The sequence below is a fragment of the Hypanus sabinus genome, chromosome 20 (assembly GCF_030144855.1).
Source record: "Hypanus sabinus isolate sHypSab1 chromosome 20, sHypSab1.hap1, whole genome shotgun sequence".
NCBI classification, from domain to species: Eukaryota; Metazoa; Chordata; class Chondrichthyes; order Myliobatiformes; family Dasyatidae; genus Hypanus; species Hypanus sabinus.
The window spans coordinates 68,662,835-68,685,665 of NC_082725.1; the positions used below are offsets into that span (position 1 = coordinate 68,662,835).

A 22,831-nucleotide genomic window follows, 5' to 3' on the forward strand; every position below is an offset into this window, starting at 1 on the left:
ATAGTGAATGATCAGCCATGATCTCAGAATGGCGGTGCAGACTCGAGGGGCCGAATGGTCTACTTCTGCACCTATTGTCTATTGTCTAGACTGAGGCATGCAAGGCTTCCCAACACCATTTTAACAACTTTCTGCATGAGCACCCTTGAGAGTTTCCAGTCTGGCGGCATCATTGTAAGGTACAGAAGTTGCAAAGCGTCAGACCACAAGATCATACAGAAGACAGTAAAAACCCGCCAGAGGATCATTCGTGTCTCCCTCCCCAAGCTGTGACATTTCTCTAGGAGTGTTGCTGACAAAAGGCCCAAAGTATTGTTGAGGATCACTACCACCCATCCCACAAGCTCTTTCACCCATTACCATCAGGAAGGAGGTACAGAAGCATCGGGACTAGAAATGTCAGACTGGTTAACAGCTTCTTTCCTCAGGCTGTGAGACTGACGAATGTGGAATACCCCGCCACCACAGAAGTCTCATCACAAGGACAGTGAGCTGTTTACTGCTTACTTGTGCTGTGCTTTACTAGATGCATTTTGAATTATATTTTATTAACTTATTGATAATATAGCATTTTGTTTTATGTCTGTATGTGATATATGTTGCATGGGCGCACCGTGCCAAGGGGAATGTAGTTTTGTCTGGTTGTGTGTGTATATATGTATATATATGTGTATATGTGTGTGTGTGTGTGTGTGTGTGTGTGTATATATATGTATATATATACACACACACACACACAATCAGATGAGAATAAACTTGAACTTGAATTTTATTTTATTTTTAATTTAGAGATACAGCACGGAACAGTTTTCTGGCCCTTTGAGCTGCACTGCCCAGCAACCCAACAATTTAACCCTGGCCTAATCATGGGACAATTTACAATCACCAATTATCCTACCTAACATTCCCCCCAGCAATGATGGCTGTACGGTATTGAAGGCATTTGATAAATCAAATCACATGATCCTCACAGTGCTGCCTTGCTTATCCAAATGGGAGCAGGCTCTGTTTAGCAGGTAGATGACAGCATCGTCAACTCCAAAGTGATCCTGGTAAGCAAACTGCAGGGGATCGAGGGCTGATCTGATCAGGGGTTGGAGATGAGCCAGGATCAGCCTCCCTAGGGCCTACATGATGCGTGAGGTCAGGGCCACTGGATGGTGGTCTTTCAGTTGGCCCAGACTGAAAATGTGCTGGAGAACTCCACACAACTGCTAACACACTCCATCAGGACCTCGGGGTTCACATCATCCAGTCCCAAATGCTTTGCTGTGTCTGGGTTTCCCCAGAGCCCTTCTCACGTGTTCAGTAGTGAAGGTGAGTCCACGATGACTAGGGAGATGGTGGAAGTTGGGAGCTGGGGGAGGTGAAGACCGGGATGATAGCAATTAATATGTGAAAGAGCGGATGGTCGGTGCAGGGCGAGGACAGGCCTGTTGAACTGAAGGGGGAGGAGTGAAGGGGGAGGAGTGAGGAGGGGAGGCATCGGTGCTGAGGAAGCATTGGGTGCATCAGTACCTGGACGTGTGCTTGGTGGGGGCGGGGTATGTGAACAGGAGGGCAATTGGCAAACCTATTGAAGAATTGGTTTAATTTATTAGCCCATTCATGGCTGCATTTCGAGTCTACACAGCTAGGCTGATCGAAGCCAGTGAGGTTCTTCATGCCTCTCCACACCTGCTTACATCTTGGGGTGTAAGTCCGTAGCATTTTGAAAGTCACAAGTAGAGCTTTTCGTAAAGCAAGTGTGTAGCATGCTTTACCAGCAGTCAGTGTATTAAAGTGGCAGTCATGCTGCAGCTGTGGAGCTGGTTCAGAAGACGTGCTCCACAAGCGTGTTAGCAACAGAAAGATGTTGGACAAGGTTGAAATGGAACATCGCAGGCTGAGGGGAGACCTGATTGAAGTTCATAAAATTATGAGAGGCATACATAGAGCAGAAAGTTGAGTCTTTTTCCAAGGTAAAAATATCATATTCTAGAGGCCATGTCTTTAAAGTTAGAGTAAAAAGTTTTCAGAAGGGGTGAGAAGCAATTTTTTTACACAGAGTGGTAGGTGTTTGGCACTTGCTGCCAGAGGTGGTGGTGGATACAGATATAATAGTTACACTCGAGTTGCTATTTGGATAGCGCAGGAACAGGTGGGAAATGCAGGGATATGGATTATATGTAGGTAGATGGGATTAGTTTACATTGGCATTATAGATGGCACAAACATAGGTCGAGGGGCCTGCTCCTGCTTTGTATTGTTCTATCTTCTTTGTAATGGTCATTGGGTTGAAACATTAACCTCGTTTCTCTGTTCTCAGATGTTATCTAACCTAATCCGTACTTCCAAAATTTGCTGCTTTTTACTAATTTCCAGTGCTTGCTCTGTTTTGCTATTTCATATTTATTCCACCTGCTTTCCCCATTTGGATAATTTCCCCTTATTTATTTCACCTTCAAAAAAAGCTTTTAAGGAGAAGCAGCTTCCCTAAATCCTTACTGTTGGTTTTCATTTACGTTCCATCTCACTCTTACTTCAAGAATACTTTCCATTTATCTATTGCCAGCAACTCTCACTGCTGCAGAATGACTTCATTTCCCTTTTGAAAGTACACCTGTTTACTTTGACAGTTTGACAGTGTGTGAAGCAGGTCAGGATAGTGAGTCTCACAGGCTGTCAAGGGCACTCAGGAGTAAGAACCAGCCATTTTCAAACAGAATAACCTCGTGCTGGTAGACTGAGCCTGGGAAAACAATGAATGAACACTGGTCTCTTGGGGCTGTCAGTCATCCTGCTCAGTAAGTAGTTGACACCAACCACCAGTATTGCATTAGGTGGTGTCAGCGCTGAGAGAAAATCTAAGTGTCTTTCAGTGACAACTACTGAAAGATTGAATTGAATTGAATTGACTTTATTTCTTACATCCTTCACATACATGATGAGTAAAATCTTTACGTTACGTCTCCATCTAAATGTGCAATCATAGTAATTTATAATGATTTATAATAAATAGAACAGTTGTGGAATACACTCAAATCAGTGTTAGTTCATCAGTCTGATGCCTGGTGGAAAAAGCTGTCCTGGAGCTGTTGGTCCTGGCTTTTATGCTGCGGTACTTTCTCCCGGATGGTAGCAGCTGGAAGAGTTTGTGGTTGGGGTGACTTGGAACCCCAATGATCCTTCGGGCCCTTTTTACACACCTGTCTATGTAAATGTCCTGAATAGTGGGAAGTTCACATCTACAGATGCACTGGGATGTCTGCACCACTCATTGCAGAGTCCTGCGATTAAAGGAGGTACAGTTGCCATACCAGGCAGTGATTCAGCCAGTCAGGATGCTCTCAATTGTACCCCCCGTAGAAAGTTCATAGGATTTGGGGCCCAGACCAAACTTTGTCAAGTGTCTGAGGTGAGAGAGGCACTGTTGTGAGTTTTTCACCACACAGCTGTTGTGTACAGACCACGTGAAGTCCTCGGTAATGTGGATGCTGAGGAACTTAAAGTTGTTCACCCTCTCAACCCCAGATCCAGCGATGTCAACGGGGTTAGCCTGTCTCCATTCCTCCTGTAATCCACAACCAGCTCCTTCGTTTTTGTGACATTGAGGGAGAGATAGCTATGATTTGGATTACACTGGGGTTATAGAAACATAGAAAACCTACAGCACAATACAGGCCCTTCGGCCCACAAAGTTGAAATTTCTAGGCTTAACTATAGCCCTCTATTCTACTAAGCTCCATGTACCTATCTAAAAGCCTCTTAAAAGACCCTATCATATCTGCCTCCACCACCGTTGCCAGCAGCCCATTCCACGCACTCACCACTCCCTGACATAACCCTGACATCTCCTCTGTACCTACTCCCCAGCACCTTAAACCTGTGTCTTCTTGTGGCAACCATTTCAGCCCTGGGAAAAAGCTTCTGACTATCCACACAATCAATGCCTCTCATCATTTTGTACACCTCTATCAGGTCACCTCTCATTCTCTGTTGCTCCAAGGAGAAAAGGGCAAGTTCACTCAACCTATTCTCATACGGCATGCTCCCCAATCCAGGCAACATCCTTGTAAATCTCCTCTGCACCCTTTCTATGGTTTCCACATCCTTCTTGTAGTGAGGCAACCAGAACTAAACACAGTACTCCAAGTGGGGTCTGATCAGGGTCCTATATCGCTGCAACATTACCTCTCGGCTCCTAAATTCAATTCCACAATTGATAAAGGCCAATACACCATACGCCTTCTTAACCACAGAGTTAACCTGTGCAGCTGCTTTGAGCATCCTATGGACTCGGATCCCAAGATCCCTCTGATCCTCCACACTGCCAAGAGTCTTACCATTAATGCCTTCATATTTGACCTACCAAAATGAACCACTTCACACTTACCTAGGTTGAACTCCATCTGCCACTTCTCAGCCCAGTTTTACATCCCATCAGTGTCCCGCTGTAACCTCTGACAGCCCTCCACACTATCCACAACACCTCCAACCTTTGTGTCATCAGAAAACTTACTAACCCATCCCTCCACTTTCTTCATCCAGGTCATTTATAAAAATCACGAAGAGTAGGGATCCCAGAACAGATGCCTGAGGCACACCACTAGTCACCGACCTCCATGCAGAATAAGACCCGTCTACAACCACTCTTTGCCTTCTGTGGGCAAGCCAGTTTTGGATCCACAAAGCAATGTCCCCTTGGATCCCATGCCTCCTTACTTTCTCAATAAGCCTTGCATGGGGTACCTTATCAAATGCCTTGCTGAAATCCATATACACTATATCTACTGCTCTTCCTTCATCAATATGTTTAGTCACCTCCTCAAAAAATTCAATCAGGCTCATAAAGCACTTATTGCCCTTTACGAAGCCATGTTGACTACTCCTAATCATATAATACCTCTCCAAATGTTCATAAATCCTGCCTCTCAGGATCTTCTCCATCAACTTACCAACCACTGAGGTAAGACTCACTGGTCTATAATTTCCTGGGCTATCTCTACTCCCTCTCTTGAATAAGGGAACAACATCTGCAACCCTCCAATCCTCTGGAACATCTCCCATCCCCATTGATGAAGGAAAGATCATCGCTGGAGGCTCAGGACTCCCCTCCCTCACCTCCCACAGTAGCCTGGGGTACATCCCATCCGGTCCCAGTGACTTATCCAACTTGATGCTTTCTAAAAGCTCCAGTACATCCTCTTTCTTAATATCTACGTGCTCAAGCTTTTCAGTCTGCTGAAAGTCATCACTACAATCACAACCCTTTTCCATAGTGAATACTGAAGTAAAGTATTCATTAAGTACCTCTGCTATTTCCTCTGGTTCCATACACTCTTTTCCACTGTGACACTTGATAGTTCCTATTCTTTCACGTCTTATACTCTTGCTCTTCACATACTTGTAGAATGCCTTGGGGTTTTCCTTAATCCTGCTCGTCAAGGCCTTCTCATGGCCCCTTCTGGCTCTCCTAATTTCCTTCTTAAGTTCCTTCCTTTTCTTTTCTTCTAGACTGGATTTATTACAGCCTTTGTACACCACGGTTCCTGTACCCTACCATAACTCCCGTCTCATTGGAACGTACCTATACAGAAATCTACACAAATATCCCCTAAATATTTGCCACTTTTCCTTGAAAACATCTGTTTCCAATTTAAGCCCAGTTTCCTGCCTGATAGCCTAATAATTCCCCTCACTCCAATTGAACACTTTTCTAACTTGTCTGCTCCTATCTCTCTCCAATGCAATTGTAAAGGAGACAGAATTATGATCATTATCTCCAAAATGCTCTCCCACTGAGAGATCAGACACCTGACCAGGTTTATTTCCCAATACCAGATCAAGTACAGCCTCTCCTCTTGTAGGCTTATCTACATATTGTGTCAGGAAACCTTCCTGAACACACCTAACAAACTCCACCCCGTCTAAACCCCTTGCTCTAAGGAGATGCCAATCAATATTTGGGAAATTAAAATCTCCCATCATGACAACTCTGTTATTACATCTTTCCAGAATCTGTTTCCCTATCTGCTCCCCGATATCTCTGTTACTATTGGGTGGTCTATAAAAAACACCCAGTAAAGTTATTGACCCCTTCCTGTTCCTGCCCTCCACCCACAGAGACTCCATAGACAATCCCTCCAATGACGTCCACCTTTTCTGCAGCCATGACACTATCTCTGATCAACAGTGCCACACCCCCACCTCTTTTGCCTCCCTCCCTGTCCTTTCTGAAACATCTAAAACCTGGCACCTGAAGTAACCATTTCTGTCCCTGAGCCATCCAAGTCTCTGTAATGGCCACCACATCATATCTCCAAGTACTGATCCATGCTCTAAGCTTATCCGCTTTGTTCACAACACTCCTTGCGTTAAAATAGACACATCTCAAACCTTCGGTCTGAGCACGTCCCTTCTCTATCACCTGCCTATCCTCCCTCTCACACTGTCTACAAGCTTCCTCTATTTGTGAGCCAACCTCCTCTTCCCCAGTCTCTTCAGTTCTATTCCCGGCCCCCAACAATTCTAGTTTAAACTCTCCCCAGTAGCCTTAGCAAACCTCCCCACCAGGATATTGGTCCCCCTGGGATTCAAGTGAAACCTGTCCTTTTTGTACAGGTCACACTTGCCCCAAAAGAGGTCCCAATGATCCAGAAATCTGAACCTCTGCCCCCTGCTCCAATCCCTCAGCCACACATTTATCCTCCACCTCATTCTATTCCTATACTCACTGTCACGTGGCACAGGCAGTAATCCCGAGATTACTACCTTTGCAGTTCTGCTTCTCAACCTTCTTTCCTAACTCCCTGCAGTCTGTTTTCAGGACCTCTTCCCTTTTCCTGCCTATGTCATTGGTACCAATATGTACCACGACCTCTGGCTCTTCTCCCTCCCACCTCAGGATAACTTGGACGCGATCCGAAACATACCGGACCCTGGCACCTGGGAGGCAAACTACCATCTGAGTTTCTTTCCTGCATCCACAGAATCGCCTGTCTGACCCCTTAACTATAGAGTCCCCTATCACTACTGCCTTCCTCTTCCCTTCCCTACCCTTCTGAGTCACAGGGCCGGACTCTGTGCCAGAGGCATGACCACTGTCGCTTCCCCCAGGTAGGCTGTCCCCCCAACAGTACTCAAACAGGAGTACTTATTGTCAAGGGGTACAGCCACAGGGGTACTCTCTAGTATCTGACCCTTGGCCTTCCCCCTCCTGTCTGTGATCCACTTGTCTGTCTCCCATGGCCCCGGTGTGACCACCTGTTTGTACCTCCTCTCTATCACCTCCTCGCTTTCCCTGACCAGGCGAAGGTCATCGAGCTGCATCTCCAGTTCTCTATCTTGGTCCCTCAGGAGCTTCAGCTCAACACACCGGATGCAGATATGGCCATCCGGGAGGCTGGGAGATTCCAGGACCTCCCACATCTGACACTGAGCACAGAAAACTGGCTTCACACATGTATTTCCTACTTTGCCTTGTCCCGTTATTATCTAAGCCTGTTGAGCCAAAGCCCTAGCACTCTCTCCACTGCCCGCTGGATACGGCAGTCTTTTTAAACCTTCCGTGCTCTACTGGCTGACGTCATGAGGCTCTCAAACAGAGTTTGGAAAGTTGGAGAAAATACTGGAAACTATGTAAGTCTATGTAAAGCAAGTTCTCTGCTCTTTTGGTTTGAAAAAAACAAAGGTCAACTTAAGAGAAAAAGATTTCAGGTCCTGCCTGGGTAATGAATAGCAGACTTATGTACACCTGTACACCTGAACAAGCATCTGGCAGGATAGATTTTCCAGTTGTTTTAGGGGTGTAAATATCTTCTGCAACCTGTATACTGTTTGTGGTCAAATTTCTAACTTGGGAACTGTCTGGCTTATGAACAGTTCACAAGGACAGACCTTGCCATAACCAGGGGAAGAGGTAAGTCACTGTAAAAGACATTCTTAAGGACTAAAATCTGAATTTCCAATATTAGCACAACCAAGTACAATTCAGCATAGTTTCCCTATTGAGTGTAAATGAGTGGTTGTCACAGATCAGCAAGGTCTGGCTACTATCCTTTCTTTAAAGCCATATGCCAAAGTGCCCCATTGCTCCTACAACTTTGAAAAACAGAAATTCTTCCTAACTTTCTCCTTTGTTTCTCTAGTTATCTTCTTGGTCCATAGCTATTTGATAGTTTAAGCCATTATAAGAATGACTTTTGTATCATGCTTGAAAGAAGTATTATTAGTTCAGTAATATTGCCTCATTCTACCAACAAGAACAGAAATTGGATAATTAAGTATTTTCTGTCAGGTTATAAAAGAGAAGTTGAATGGAAGGATGAAATGAGGGATTTGGGGAAGTGGGAGAGGGGTCTGAAGGCAAGCAGGAGAGATTCCAACTCATTAGTCCTGAGCAAACACGAGGAAATCTGCAGATGCTGGAAATTCAAACAACAACACACACAAAATGCTGGTGGAACACAGCCGGCCAGGCAGCATCTATAGGGAGAAGCACTGTCGACGTTTCGGGCCGAGACCCTTCGTCAGGACTAACCGGAAGGAAAGATAGTAAGAGATTTGAAAGTAGAGGGGGAAGGGGGAAATGCAAAATGATAGGAGAAGACCGGAGGGGGTGGGATGAAGCTAAGAGCTGGAAAGGTGATTGGCGAAAGTGATACAGAGCTGGAGAAGGGAAAGGATCATGGGACAGGAGGCCTCGGGAGAAAGAAAGGAGGGGGGAAGCACCAGAGGGAGATGGAGAACAGGCAAACAACTAAATGTGTTAGGGATGGGGTAAGAAGGGGAGGAGGGGCATTAATGGAAGTTAGAGAAGTCAATGTTCATGCCATCAGGTTGGAGGCTACCCAGCCGGTATATCAGGTGTTGTTCCTCCAACCTGAGTTTGGATTCATTTTGACAATAGAGGAGGCCATGGATAGACATATCAGAATGGGAATGGGACGTGGAATTAAAATGTGTGGCCACCTGGAGATCCTGCTTAATCTGGTGGACTGAGTGTAGGTGTTCAGTGAAACGGTCTCCCAGTCTGCGTTGGGTTTCACCAATATATAAAAGGCCACACCGGGAGCACCGGACGCAGTATACCACACCAGCCGACTCACAGGTGAAGTATCGCCTCACCTGGAAGGACTGTCTGGGGCCCTGAATGGTGGTGAGGGAGGAAGTGTAAGGGCAGGTGTAGCACTTGTTCTGCTTACAAAGATAAGTGCCAGGAGGGAGATCGGTGGGAAGGGATGGGGGGGGGGGGGGGATGAGTGGACAAGGGAGTCGCGTAGGGAGCGATCCCTGCAGAAAGCAGAAAGTGGGGGGAGGGAAAAATGTGTTTGGTAGTGGGATCCCGTTGGAGGTGGTGGAAGTTACGGAGAATTATACGTTGGACCTGGAGGCTGGGGGGGTGGGGGTGGTGGTGGGGTGACTCTCACAGCTACCTCGACTATTCCTCTTCCCACCCTGTCTCTTGTAAAAAGGTTATCCCCTTCTCACAATTCCTCCGTCTCCGCCACATCTGCTCTCAGGATGAGGCTTTTCTTTCCAGGACGAAGGAGATGTCTTCCTTTTTTAAGCAAAGGGGCTTCCCTTCGTCCACCATCAACTCTGCTCTCAAGTGCATCTCTCCCATTTCCCGCACATCTGCCCTCTCCCCATTCACCCGCCACCCCACTTAGGATAGGGTTCCCCTTGTCCTTACCTACCACCCCACCATTTCATTACCTATCACCAGCATTTCATTAGTCCTGATGTAGGGCCTTGACCCAAAATGTTGACCATCTCTTTGCTTTCACAGATTCTGCTCAACCTGCTGACTTCCTCCAGCAGTTTAGTTTTTAACTTCCCCACTCATGTATTTAGCCTGCCTCTTCAAAAATGGTTATCTTAAATCCATGCACGTGAGGTTATATATTACTGAAATGAGAAAATATCTGGAACTCACCAATATAATCTGGAAAATATTGGGCACAATTTGACTTTCTTCAATGAATCTGAAAATTAAAATTATTAACATTATATTAATGACAAGATGTAAATAGCTTCATTTTCATTAAAGGTACATTAAACTGCTGCTGAAATGAAAGGGTGTTCTATTGAGAGCATTGACCTGTTACTAGAGCAGCTTGTAATTAAGGTTCTACACACCTAATAAAAGTGAGCAATGCCAGAGTTTATTAGAAATGACTTACTGCATGCCTTATTGATCAAAGTTAGTAAGTCAAAACATACTGTAGCACCAGCAATGGGTGAAAAATCAGTCAAGATTAAAATGTAAAGGAAGTACAAATTGTAAATGAGATAAAAACCTGACTTTGCAATGAGGGATTTAAGATATGCTAATAGAACAATTCTTTTACAAAAGATATATGAAACCCCTTTTTACCAAGCATTTCTAGAAACATGGTTACTTAGCCCCTCGCTAACAAAGCAATGTGCTCAGCAGTGAGAACACCACCTTTCTCAGAAAAATGGTTCGGCACAGCCAAGAAGGGCCAAAAGGCCTGTTTCTGTGCTGTACTGTTTTGTGGTAAACTCTGTACATCTAGGGTAAATATGACTTGGGTCCCACCAGATGGTGTTTCCCATCCTGAAACACCGGGATGTTTCGAACACACAGACCACACCCAATCTGAGCGAATACTGTGTAAATGCTGCCCACTTACACCTGTCAGCAAAAAAATAACAGATTATACACTGCATACAATTATAAAGAAAGTATATTTACCAATTTCAGCTTTAATGAACAGTTAATAGGAAAAAGAGAAGAAAAAAATAAAAAGGGCCCATTACAGTTAATCCAGTCCAGATGTGCACATAAGTTGGAGCCCATCTTGAAGTTGTCTTTAACTCAGGTGCTGGAGTGCGTGAAAGCACACACTACCTTCCAAATATCGCTCAAAACCCATCTCAAACAAATGGGCTCCCCCACAGGAGTACTGCTCTTTCCTCCTTGAAGCCAATCATCTGCACAAAGCACCATGTGCAACAGGGTCATTGTCCTCAACCATTTTAGAACATAGAAAACCTACAGCACAATACAGGCCTTTCGGCCCACAAAGCTGTGCCCACCTTAGAAATTACTAGGCTTAACTATAGCCCTCTATTTTACTAAGCTCCATGTACCTATCCAAAAGTTTCTTAAAAGACCCTATCGTATCCGCCTCTACCACCATTGCCAGAAGCCCATTCCACCCACTCACTCACCACTCTGAGTAAAAAACTTACCCTTGACATTTCCTCTGTACCTACTCCCCAGCACCTAAACCTGTGCCCTCTTGTGGCAACCATTTCAGCCCTGGGAAAAAGCCTTTGACTATCCACACAATCAATGCCTCTCATCTGTCTCCTCCCAGCACCTGCCAAAACAACCTCAACCCACACTAGTGTCCGACACCAAAACCTCTCTACCCAGTGCTCTCCAGAACCCTCTCCTAATTCCACCATCCTGATTGGCTGACACAACACTTCTAACATGAACAACATAGTCCCTAATCTTTAGCTCAAAAAGTGCAAATGTCAGAATTGCTTGCTCTTACAGAACTGCCAAAATGAAATACCTACAGCATAGCAGTAAAAATATTAACGAGAGTGTTACATATATAACAATCTCCATTTGGAAACTATATAAAAGGTTACTTCAATTGTTGCTTTCTGTGAGATCTCATTACACACACATTAGCTGAAACAATGCTAACAAAAATAAAATTAATGCTCAAGCATTGGACATACCAAAGGAATTAGAAAATGGTATTATACAGAAAGACTTTTTCATAATATGGGGGTCTAAAATGTCTAAACATCCAAGCAGCTGCAGCTTGTGGCTGATGATGAAAACATTAATTCAGTTCCCCAGCACAACCCCACCTGGCTAGGTGGATGGGGATGATATTCATATTACATTTTGTTATGGAAGGAGGCTACATGGTCAGGAGTATATGCCAGTCATCAGAGCTTCCCCTTCAGTCCAATGCCACACATATTCCTCTGTAACCACCTCTCCCACGTGTCCATCAACAGCTGGGCCTTCTGTCACACACCAACACTCAATTTACAGCGGTCAACTAGCCAACTCCCAAGTCTTTGCAGAGAAATCAGAGCACCGGGAAAAGCCACGTGGTCACAGGAAGAATATATAAACTCCACACAGACAGCACTGCAGGTCAGGATTGAAGCTCAGTCATTGGAGCTGTGAAGCAATGGCACCGATTTCTGTCCTGGTGTGCAGACCTTCAAAAAATACTGATTGCATGCAAAGCTTGACATGGAACCAGAGGAGTTCTACTTCTTTGCCCAGGAAAGAAAGAAACACCAAGCCACCTTTCATAGCATTGACTAGTCCACGTGCCCCTTCGAGCTAGGATGAATTTCTAGCTCCCCAAGGCTGTGTGCTCAGCCCTCTGCATTCACACTACTGATTCATGACTGTGTCGCACGATCCAGCTCAAACCGTGTCAACAAGTTTGCGGATGACACAACAATGGTTAGCCTTATCAAGAATGATGACGATCTGGAGTATAGAGAGGAAGTTGAGCGGCTGGAGGATTGGTGTAAAAAGAACGTAGAGAAAACAAAGAAAATTATTGTGGACTTTGGAAGGCACAACCGAACCACCCCTTCTGCGAAAACATGGAATTACATTATGTGTGTGTATATGAAAAAGCCTCTGACTATCAATGCCTCTTATCTGTCTCCTCCCTGCACCCGCCAAAACGACCTCAACCCACACTAGTGTCCATCATCAAAATCTCTCTGCCCAGTGCTCTCTAGAACCTTCTCCCAATTCCACCATCCTGATTGGCTGACACAACACTCCTAAGATGAACAACATAGTCCCTTATCTTTAGCTCGAAAAATGCTAAAGCATCCAGCTGTTCCTGAATTATTGAGAGCGTGCCTCCTTTTTGAGGCATTTTTTCCGTGAAGGTGTCCCAGATGCTGTGGAGCCTAGTGTCCATGATGGAACTGACTGAGTTCACAAGTTTCTGCAGCTTCTTTCAATCCATGGGAGCGCAATGGTGAGGGAACCAGTACAGAGATTAGTATCAGGAAGGGTGAGGTAACCTATGTGAGGATGGAAATAATATAATTCAGTAATACTAGAAGATGATTCAGATGGAGGTCTCTGTCAGGAGTCCCAAAGTGGGTCATAAGATTTGGTCAGTACTCAGATTAAGGGATGGTGTTGGTGGAGAATAGGTAAATTAAAGACATTATATTAGGGTTATAATCTAGTAATAATAAAATATGTTTGTTTCAGAGTTACAATTGATTAGTCTAAACTCCTTTATTAGATCAGATTAGATAATTTTATTGGCAGTGTGCAATGAGATTCCTTATTTGTAGGGACTGTAATCCCTGGGAAACAATTTCAATCCATGGAGATACAAGGTGCTGAATTCTGGTGGAACAAACTATCTACTGGAGGAACTCAGCAGGTCACACAGCATCTTTGGGAGGAAAGAAACTGAACACTTCAGATTGCAACACTGCATCATCTGAGAGTGGAGACGGGGAGGGGTGGGACAAGAGTCCAAGATAATTGGTACACTGAGGAGGGATGAGGGATAACTTGCAGATTGCACCAGGCAGGGGAGGTGAGCGGAGGTGGAGTTGGGAGAGAGTAGTACCTGGGTGATGGATTGAGGCAAATGGAGTGAGGTGGTGTAAGTGGTAAGGTTAGAAACAGCTTTTGGAGGAAGATAAGCAGAAACAGAAGGCTACAAGTGCTGATAAGTAAAAGACACAAGAATGGGAGCCATTAGGGGAGAGCCGAATGGCAGAGGGAACCAGAGCCAGAGAGGGAGGAGGGCAAGGAGCATGTGGGTAAACTATGTGTGTAGTTGGTGTATGGAGGGGAAGGAATAGGAGGATGGATAATAGTGGGACTGGAGGAGGATTTGAGAGAAAGGCTCAAAAGTTAAAGGACCAGGACTGGAATGAACATAGAACATAGAATGTATGTCTGCAGCACATTACAGGCCCTTCGGCCCACAATGTTGTGCCAACCATGTAACCTACTCTAGAAACTGCCTAGAAATTCCCTAGTGCACGACCCTCTATTTTTCTAAGCTCTAAGCTATTTTTCTAAGAGGCTCTTAAAAGACCCTATTGTATCCGTTTCCATCGCCGCCGCTGGTAGTGCATTCCATGCACCCACCACCCTTTGTGTGAAAAACTTACTACTGACATCCCTTCAGTACCTATTTCCAAGCACCTTAAAACAATGCCCCTTGTGTTAGCCATTTCAGCCCTGGGAAAAATCCTCTGGCTATCCACACGATCAATGCCCCTCATCATCTTATACGCCTATAAGATGAGAGAGAACAAGGGAAAAAGAATGGGGAGGGCTAGAAATGGGGCGCAAGGAATGATTGAAGGAAGGATTATCTAATTTTGACCATCCCCACCCAGGTTCCACTCAATCCTCCTCAGGTCTCACTGTTGTCCCCTTTTCCTCAGAGCCTCCTTCAGCTCTCCCTGCCTATCACCCATCTTTGTCCCCTTCCCCTCATAGTTCCATTCATCCCACTATACAGACCACCCACTACACACATAGTTCACCCCGAGGCTTCTTCATCATCTCTCCCTCCCTTATTTGGTTCTGTTCCATCTGCCATTCACCTATTCCCTAATGTTCCCATTATTACCTCCTCTACTTACCAGACTCCAATACTGGCAACCCTTTGTGTTCCTCCTTTTAAACTCTCCAATCTGTTTCTGCAGCCATCTCCAATTTTCATTTCGTCCCCTCCACATCTTATTTTATTTGTACCTCTTTTGTTTGTTTCTTTGTCTGCCTTTATCTCTCATTCACCTGCTAACATCTCCCCACTCCATCCCTACACAGCACAAACTGCCTATCATCTTCCAGTCCAGTAATCACCCTGGGTGTTAGTCTTACCCTTTCCCTCTGCTCTATATACTGACCATCTCACCTCTCTTCTCTCAGTTCTAATGCAGGAATTCAACCCAAAATGTCTGCAATTCTTTTCATCCCTGAGATGCTGCTTGACCCCTTGAGTTACTCCAACAGATTGCTGGAGTATTTCTAGAGTGATTTTGAGGTGAATTTCTAGAGCGCTATAAAACAATCTAGATAACATACTGTTATGGGTTTGAATTTCAAGCAACTTTCTTTCAAATGATAAAAAGCTTGTCACTTTTGACTTCATATTTTCAGTTTAACAAACCAAGGCTACCGTGATACTTAATTCTAGGAATACATCTGTGATGTCATGTCAGCACTCAGAAATATTTTGGATTATGGAATTTCAGATAATGGGTACTGAACCTGCAGCTTGCATTGAGAAGCCATTTCTCTTAGGATGGCAATTACACTCAGTCTCCACTTTATTAGGTACACCTGTACACCTGCTCGTAATGCAAATATTTAATCATGTGGCAGCAATGAATAAAGAAACTGTTGATCTCCTGGGATTTTCACACACAAGTTTCTGGAATTTACAGAGAATGGTGTGAAAAACAAAAAAAATCTAGTGAGCGGCAGTTTTCTGGGTGAAAATACCTTGTTAATGAGAAAAGTCAGAGGAAAATGGGCAGACTGGTTCAAGCTGACAGGAGGGCAACAGTAACTCAAATAATCATGTGTTACATCAGTGGTGTGCAGAAGAGATCTCTGAATTCACAACAAACCTTAAAATAGATGGGCTACAGCAGCAGAAGACCACATCCGGTTCATTCCTGTATCCAAGTGGCCACTGAGAGTATACAAGACCATAAGATTTAGGAGCAGAAGTCAGCCATTTGGCCCTTTGAGTCTGCTCCACCATTTCATCATCAGATCCACAATTCTTGTGTGGCAAAGAATTCCACAGATTCACCACTGACTACAGAAATCTTTCCTCAGTATATCCCCTGTTCTGTTTGGCAAAAACTGCAGCAAAATCTTTGATTCCAACTATGCTGGCCAGCTAATTTTGCTCCCCTGTTTTTCTCCTGCCTGGTTATCATATTTTGCCTTCATTGCCTTTAAAATGAGAAAGTTGTCAACTGATCTATCTTGAAGCATAGCAAGTGGCTGATTTATTAAAGTTACATCAGAGGTGTGCAGAAGAGATCTCTGAATTCACGTCAAACCTTACAATAGATGGGCTACAGGAGCAGAAGACCACATCGGGTAGATTCGTATATCCAAGTCGCACATCCAACCACCAGTTTTGAATTTGTCTGATTTTCAACAGAGATATGCATTTAATTCACAGAGTAATGATATTTTCTAAATCTGTTTTTGCAAAATAATGCATCTGTGGTCAGACAAACTGTGTTTTACCCCAGACTCTGAATCAGAAGTTTCAAAATTCCTCTTCTTATTAATACAGCCAACTAACGCACATGAGTAATCAAAATAGCACATACTCTTTTCTCTTATGGGATTTCACAACCTCCGCATTACTCCACACTGTAATAAAAACAGTATAAGCTAATGTATCTGGAGATCTCCTGATGAATAAAATACAAGAACTTCAAAGCAATTTAAAGAAACTGAAATAGGAGTTTGGTGCTGTTTGTTCTCAACAAAATCAAAACCTTTGTCTGAATAAAATCACTAGAATAGGAATTCAGTGCACTCAAAGACAGTCCAATGCCAAATGGGAAGCATTTGTGAAGATAAAACTCTGACCAGCATACTATTTGGCTGTCATATGTCACAGTGAAGGTTGTACTTTGTACTTGACTCAGATACTATATTTGTTGCAGTCAATCCTCTGGAGATAACTCCGATGTTGGTGGCAGTATTATACTATATTGGAGGTGGCAGACACATACCCAGAGGCACAACATTATCGAATGAGATAGATGAAGCCATGTTAGGGAGAGATGGTAGCCAACATATTATTCTTTGGAAATACCAAAGACCAGTGGTAAAGCGGTCTGAAAGCAATGCCCTTCATGTGTAACCATGTACACACTCTTATGTTCCAAGCACACTTAGTTTCTCAATGTTGCCATAGATGATCCATGTCAGCCAAGACTTAAATTATACAAATTTGAAAGGACAAATTCTACCTACAATAGCCTTTCCTATAAGTAGATAAGATATTTTGTCATTAATACATTTATGTCGTTTATATAATTCATCGGTGAACTACCCCCTCTAACTGCTGCTGCAGAGTGCTACTAGTTTACTAAGTGGTTTTTGGAAGTTGGTAAAGCTACATTAAAGTAACAAATTTCCTTTCCTGAGGTGCTTTATACCCTCATTGAAAACAACATTTGGATGTTACTTCAAATGCAGTTTGAAGATCAAATGATGGTTAAAAGATATCTAAAATGTCAGGAGCCCTTCAGCAACAGGTCATTTTGTAAAACTGACTAACTCCCTTATCCACAGGATCACACCAAAATTCATTCCCCCATTTAAGTTTGCTTTCTTGCCTCCCTTGTGACTCTATTAACTAAAACTTTCTGCCATTATTAGCATAATGGGACACAATGACAACCTAAAAATAAAAGCAAAAAAAAAAATTACAATAAACACTGAACAATACAGCACTGGAAGAAACACTTTGGACCAACAAGCCTGGTCCAATTACAAACTAATCCTATCTATATCCCTCCATTCCCTGCCTGTTTATGTGTCTGTCTAAGTGTCTCTTAAATGTTGCTATTGTATCAGCTTAAGTACCTTCCTGGCAGTGTGTTCCTGGTACCTACCACTTACTGTGTAAAAAACTTGCTTTAAACTCCCCCCAACAACACACACAAAATGCTGGTGGAACACAGCAGACCAGGCAGCACCTCTAGGGAGAAGCACTGTCGACGTTTCGGGCCGAGACCCTTTGCCTGCTGTGTTCCACCAGCATCTGCAGATTTCCTCGTGTTTACTCTTTAAACTCCCCCCTCTCACTTTGAACATCTAACCTCTAATATTTTATGTTTCCAAATCTGGGAAAATTAGTGTATCTAGGCCTCTCATAATTTTATAACCTTCTATCTCATTGCCCCTCAGCTTCTGATGCTCCAGAGAAAACAACCCAAGTTTGTTCATATTTGTCTTATAGCTAATATTTTCTAATCATTATGCTTTCAGGATGAAGTAGCCAACTGAATCCAACATTGTTGTTTATCATTTACATTAAAGATTTGAATGATAATGTGGTAAACTGGATTAGCAAATTTGTAGATGACACCAAGTTTGGGGTGCACAGTGGAGAGTGAGGAGGGCTGTCAATTTGAAGCGTGATCTTGACTAACTGGGAAAATGGGCTAAAAATTGGCAAATGCAATTTACTGTAGTCCAGTGCTGGGTGTTGCACTTTTGGACAACAAACTAGAGGAAGACTTACACAGTGAATGGTGGGACTCAGAGGTGTGAGGTAGAACAAGGGGACTTGGAATACAGATCCATAATTACTCAAAAGTGACATCGCAGGTAGATAGGGTCGTTAAAAAAAAGCTTTTGGCATATTGGCCTTCATAAATCAGGGCACTGAGTATAGGAGTTATGATGTTATGTTGCACATGTACAAGTAATTGGTGAGGTCAAATGTATAGTCCACACTTCTGGTCACATACCTATAGGAAATCTATCAATAAGATTGAAAGAGTGCAGAGAGAATTTACAAAGATATTGCTTGGATTTCAGTACCTCAATTATAGGGAAAGGCTGCATAGATGAGGGCTTTATTCCCTGCAACACAGCATAAGAACATTAGAAACAAGAGCAGGAGTCGGCCATCAGGCCTGCTCTGCCATTCAATAAGATCATGGCTGATCTGACCATGGACTCATCTCCTCCTACCTGCCTTTTTCCATAACCCTTAATTCCCCTACTATGCAAAAAACTATCCAAACTTGTCTTAAATTTATTTACTGAGGTAGTCTCCACTACCTCAGAGAATTCCACAGATTCACCTCTCTGGGAAAAGCAGTTCCACCTCATCTCCATCCTAAACTTACTCCCCCAAATCTTGAGGCCATGTCCCCAGTTCTAGTCTCACCTACCAGTAGAAACAACTTTCATGCCTCTATCTTATCTATCCCTTTCATAATTTTATATTTTTCTATAAGATCTCCTCTCATTCTTCTGAATTCTAGCAAGTACAGTCCCTGACGACTCAATCTCTCCTCATAGTCTAACCCTCTCATCTCTGGAATCAACCTGGTGAACCTCCTCTGCACCACCTTCAAAGCCAGTATATCCTTCCTCAAGAATGGAGACTGGAACTGCACATAGTACTCCAGGTGTGGCCTCCCTAGTGCCCTGTACAGTCACAGCATAACCTCCCTAATCTTAAATTCAATCCCTCTAGCAATGAAGGCCAACATTCCATTTGCCTTCCTGATAGCCTGCTGCACCTGCAAATTAATCTTTTGTGAATCAAGCACAAGCACTCCCAAGTCCCTCTGCACAGTATGTTACAAATTTTTACCATTTAAATAATAATCTGCTCTTTCATTTTTCCTTCCAAAGTGGATGACTCTGCATTTACCAACATTGTGCTCCATCCGCCAGACCCTTGCCCACTCACCTAACCTATCTATATCTCTCTGCAGACTCTCCGTATCTTCTACACAATTGGCTTTTCCACACAATTTAGTGTCATCAGCAAATTTAGATACACTACACTTGGGCCCCCCCTTGCAGATTGTTAATGTAAATTGTAAACAGTTGCAGGCCCAGCACTGACTCCTGCAGCACATTGCTCACCACTAATTGCCAACCAGAGTAATACCCTTGTATTCCAACTCTCTGCTTTCTATTAGTTAACCAGTCCCCTATCCATGCTAAAATATCACCCCAACTCTATGCATCCTTATCTTATGGATAAGTCTTTTATGTGGCAGCTTAACAAACACCTTCTGAAAATCCAAGTACATAACTTCCATCTGTTCATCTCTCTCCACTGTGCTTGTTATATCCTAAAAGAATTCCAGTAAGTTTGTCAAACAGGACCTGCCTTTGCTGAATCCATATTGTGTCTGCCTGATGGATCCATTTCTTTCCAGATGCCTCGTTATTTCTTCTTTAATGATAGCTTCAAACATTTTCCCAACTACAGATGTTAAACTAACTGGCCTATAGTTACCTGCCTTTAGCCTACATCCTTTTTTGAACAGTGGTGGAACATTCACTGGCTTCCAATCTGCTGGGACCTGCCCAGAGTCCAGAGAATTTTGTAAATCATCTCCAAAGCCTCTACTATAACTCTTGCCATTTCTTTCAGTACCCTGAGATATATTCCATCAGGACCAGGGTACTTATCTATCTTCAGGCCCACAGGTTTGCCCTGAACAACCTCTTTAGTGATAGCTATTGTATCGAGGTCCTCACCTCCCACTGCAACCATAACATCTCTTCTTGCATGTTAGATGTATCCCCCATCGTGAAGACTGACACAAGATAGTCATTCAAAGCCTTGGCCACTTCCTCATTAGCCAATATCAATTCCCCCTTCTCGTCCTCTGAGGGACCTACATTCACTTTAGATATCCTTTTCCACTTTATATAATTATAAAAACTTTTACAATCTGCTTTTATATTTTGTGCTAGTTTATTTTCATAATCCATCTTCCCTTTCTTTATTGCTCGCTTAGTGGTACTTTGTTGTTTTTTAGTTTTCCCAATCTTCCAGTTCCCCACTACTCTTGGCAACTTTGTATGCATGAGCTTTTAGTTTGATGCCTTCTTTTGTTTCCTTAGTTATCCAAGGCTGGCTCTCCTTGCCCTTACTGTCCTTGCTTTTAACTGGAATATACTTTTGTTGAGCACTGTGAAAAATCTCTTTGAAAATCTTCCACTGTTCCTGAACTGTTCCATCATATAGCCTATGTTCCCAGTCTATACTAAACAAATCCTCTCTCATCCCATTGTTTAGGCATAATACACTGGTTTTAGATTGAACTATTGCATCCTCCATTTGTATGAGAAATTCAATCATACTATGATAACTCTTTCCAAGAGGATCTCTAACAAGATCACTAATGTTACCTGTCTTGTTGCACAGGACCAGATCTAAGATAGCTTGTTCTTTTGCAGGTTCAGTAACATGCTGTTCAAGAAAGCCATCACAGATGCATTCTTTGAAGTCCTCCATAAGACTGCCTCGATCAACTTGATTCACCCAATCTATGAGCAAGTTAAAGTCCCACACATGTGCTGTTCCATTCTTACATGCCTCAGATATTTCTCTGTTTATTGCCTGTGCCACTGTAATGTTATTATTTGGTGACCAATAGACAACTTCTACCAGTGAATTTTTCCCTTTACTATTCCTAATATCTACCTAGATGGATTCAACATTCTGCCCCTTAGATCTTATATCGTCTCTCACTATCTCCCTGATTTCATCTTTAATTAAGAGCTACCCATCCACCTCTCTTACCTTCCTGCCTATCTTTCTGTATTACCTGATATCCTTGGATTTTTAATTCCCAATCCTCTCCAACCTGCAACCACATCTCTGTAATGGCCACTAAATCATACCTCTTTGTACTGATTTGAGCCACAGGTTCACTGACCTTGTTTTGAATACTATGGGCATTCAAATAAAGTGCCTTCTGTGCTTTTAAAATCTTATAATCTTTTACTCTTTTGCACTTGACTTTCTTCACTCCACATTTACTTTTCTTTTTTATCTTTTGTTGTTTTCTTTATATTTATCCACACATTTCTTTTCTTACTTTATTCATATTTTCTTCAATCTGTTGAACCCATTCCCTACTATTTAGTAAAGCCCTATCCATAGCCCCAGTTATGCAATTCACTAGGATGCAGGTCCCATCATGGTTCAGGTGGAGCCCATCCCCTTGGTACAGCTCCCTCCTTTCCCAATTCTGGTGCCAATTTCCCATGAAGTCAAACCCACTTCTCCCACACCAATCCTTAAACCATGCATTTAACTCTCTAATCTTCTTGACCCTATGCCAATTTGCATGTGGCTCAGGTAGTAATCCACATTCCTACCTTTTAGGTTCTGCTCCTTAATTTAGTCCTTAGCTGCTCAAATTCCATCAGCAGAACCTCTTTTCTCATTCCACCTATGTCATTGGTACCCACATGGACCATGAAAACTGGATCTTTCCCCTCCCACAGCAGAATGAGGGGAAATCTTGTATTCAAGATTATGAGGGGTATAGATAGGGTGAATACATGCAAGCTTTTCCCCTAACGATGGTTGAAACTGGAACTAGAGGTCGTATGTTTATGGTGATAGGTACAATGTCTAAGGGAAATGTCTTTAAATCGAATAAGCTGCCAATGGAAGTGGTAGATTCAGGTTCAATTGCAACAGCTAAGAGAAGTTTTAGTAGGTACATGGATGAGAGAGATTTGGAAGGATATGGTTTGGGTGCAGGTAGATGGAATTGGCAGAAGATCACTTTGGCACAGACTAGATGGGCCAAGGGCCTGCTTCTGTGCTGTAGTACCCTATGACTCTAATCCAACAAATTTCCTGGTGAACCTCTACCACACACTCTCCAATATCTTCACATGTCTCCTAAAATGTGACGATCAGAACTTCACACAATACTGCAAACGTGAGCCTATTAGAGTTTTAAATTCTCCCTTTCATATTCAATGTCCTGACTAATGAATGGCATACAACTTATTTTGCTTATTTACTTATAAATCATGCACATCAAGATCTCGTGGTTGTCTATACTCCTAAGGGTCCTGCCATTTACTGTATATTTTCTCTTGCATTTGACCTTTCGAAATGTGATACTTCATTCTCTTCTGAGGTATTCTGCCACTTCGCCACCTATATTTCTAACAGGTCTATACGCTGCTGTATCTTTTGACAACCTTTCACACTAACCACAATCACGCCTAATTTTTGTGTTGTCTACTTATTTACTAATCAGCCCACTGCTGTACATACAAAATGCT

At 43.1% G+C, this 22,831-nt stretch overlaps 1 protein-coding gene across 13 annotated transcripts in view; it reads right to left on the bottom strand.

Annotated features, from left to right (window-relative positions):
- Nucleotides 1-22,831, bottom strand: part of ulk4 (unc-51 like kinase 4) — a 712,463-nt gene that overhangs the window by 183,060 nt on the left and 506,572 nt on the right. For 11 of the 13 annotated variants that reach the window (XM_059945716.1, XM_059945717.1, XM_059945718.1 and 8 more), the window contains one exon: nt 9,920-9,968. In XM_059945716.1, the coding sequence (XP_059801699.1) occupies nt 9,920-9,968 (49 nt within the window). Of the gene's footprint in view, nt 1-2,650; nt 3,574-9,919; nt 9,969-22,831 lie in introns of those variants that run through there. The other 2 variants (XM_059945719.1, XM_059945721.1) reach the window with 2 other exon arrangements.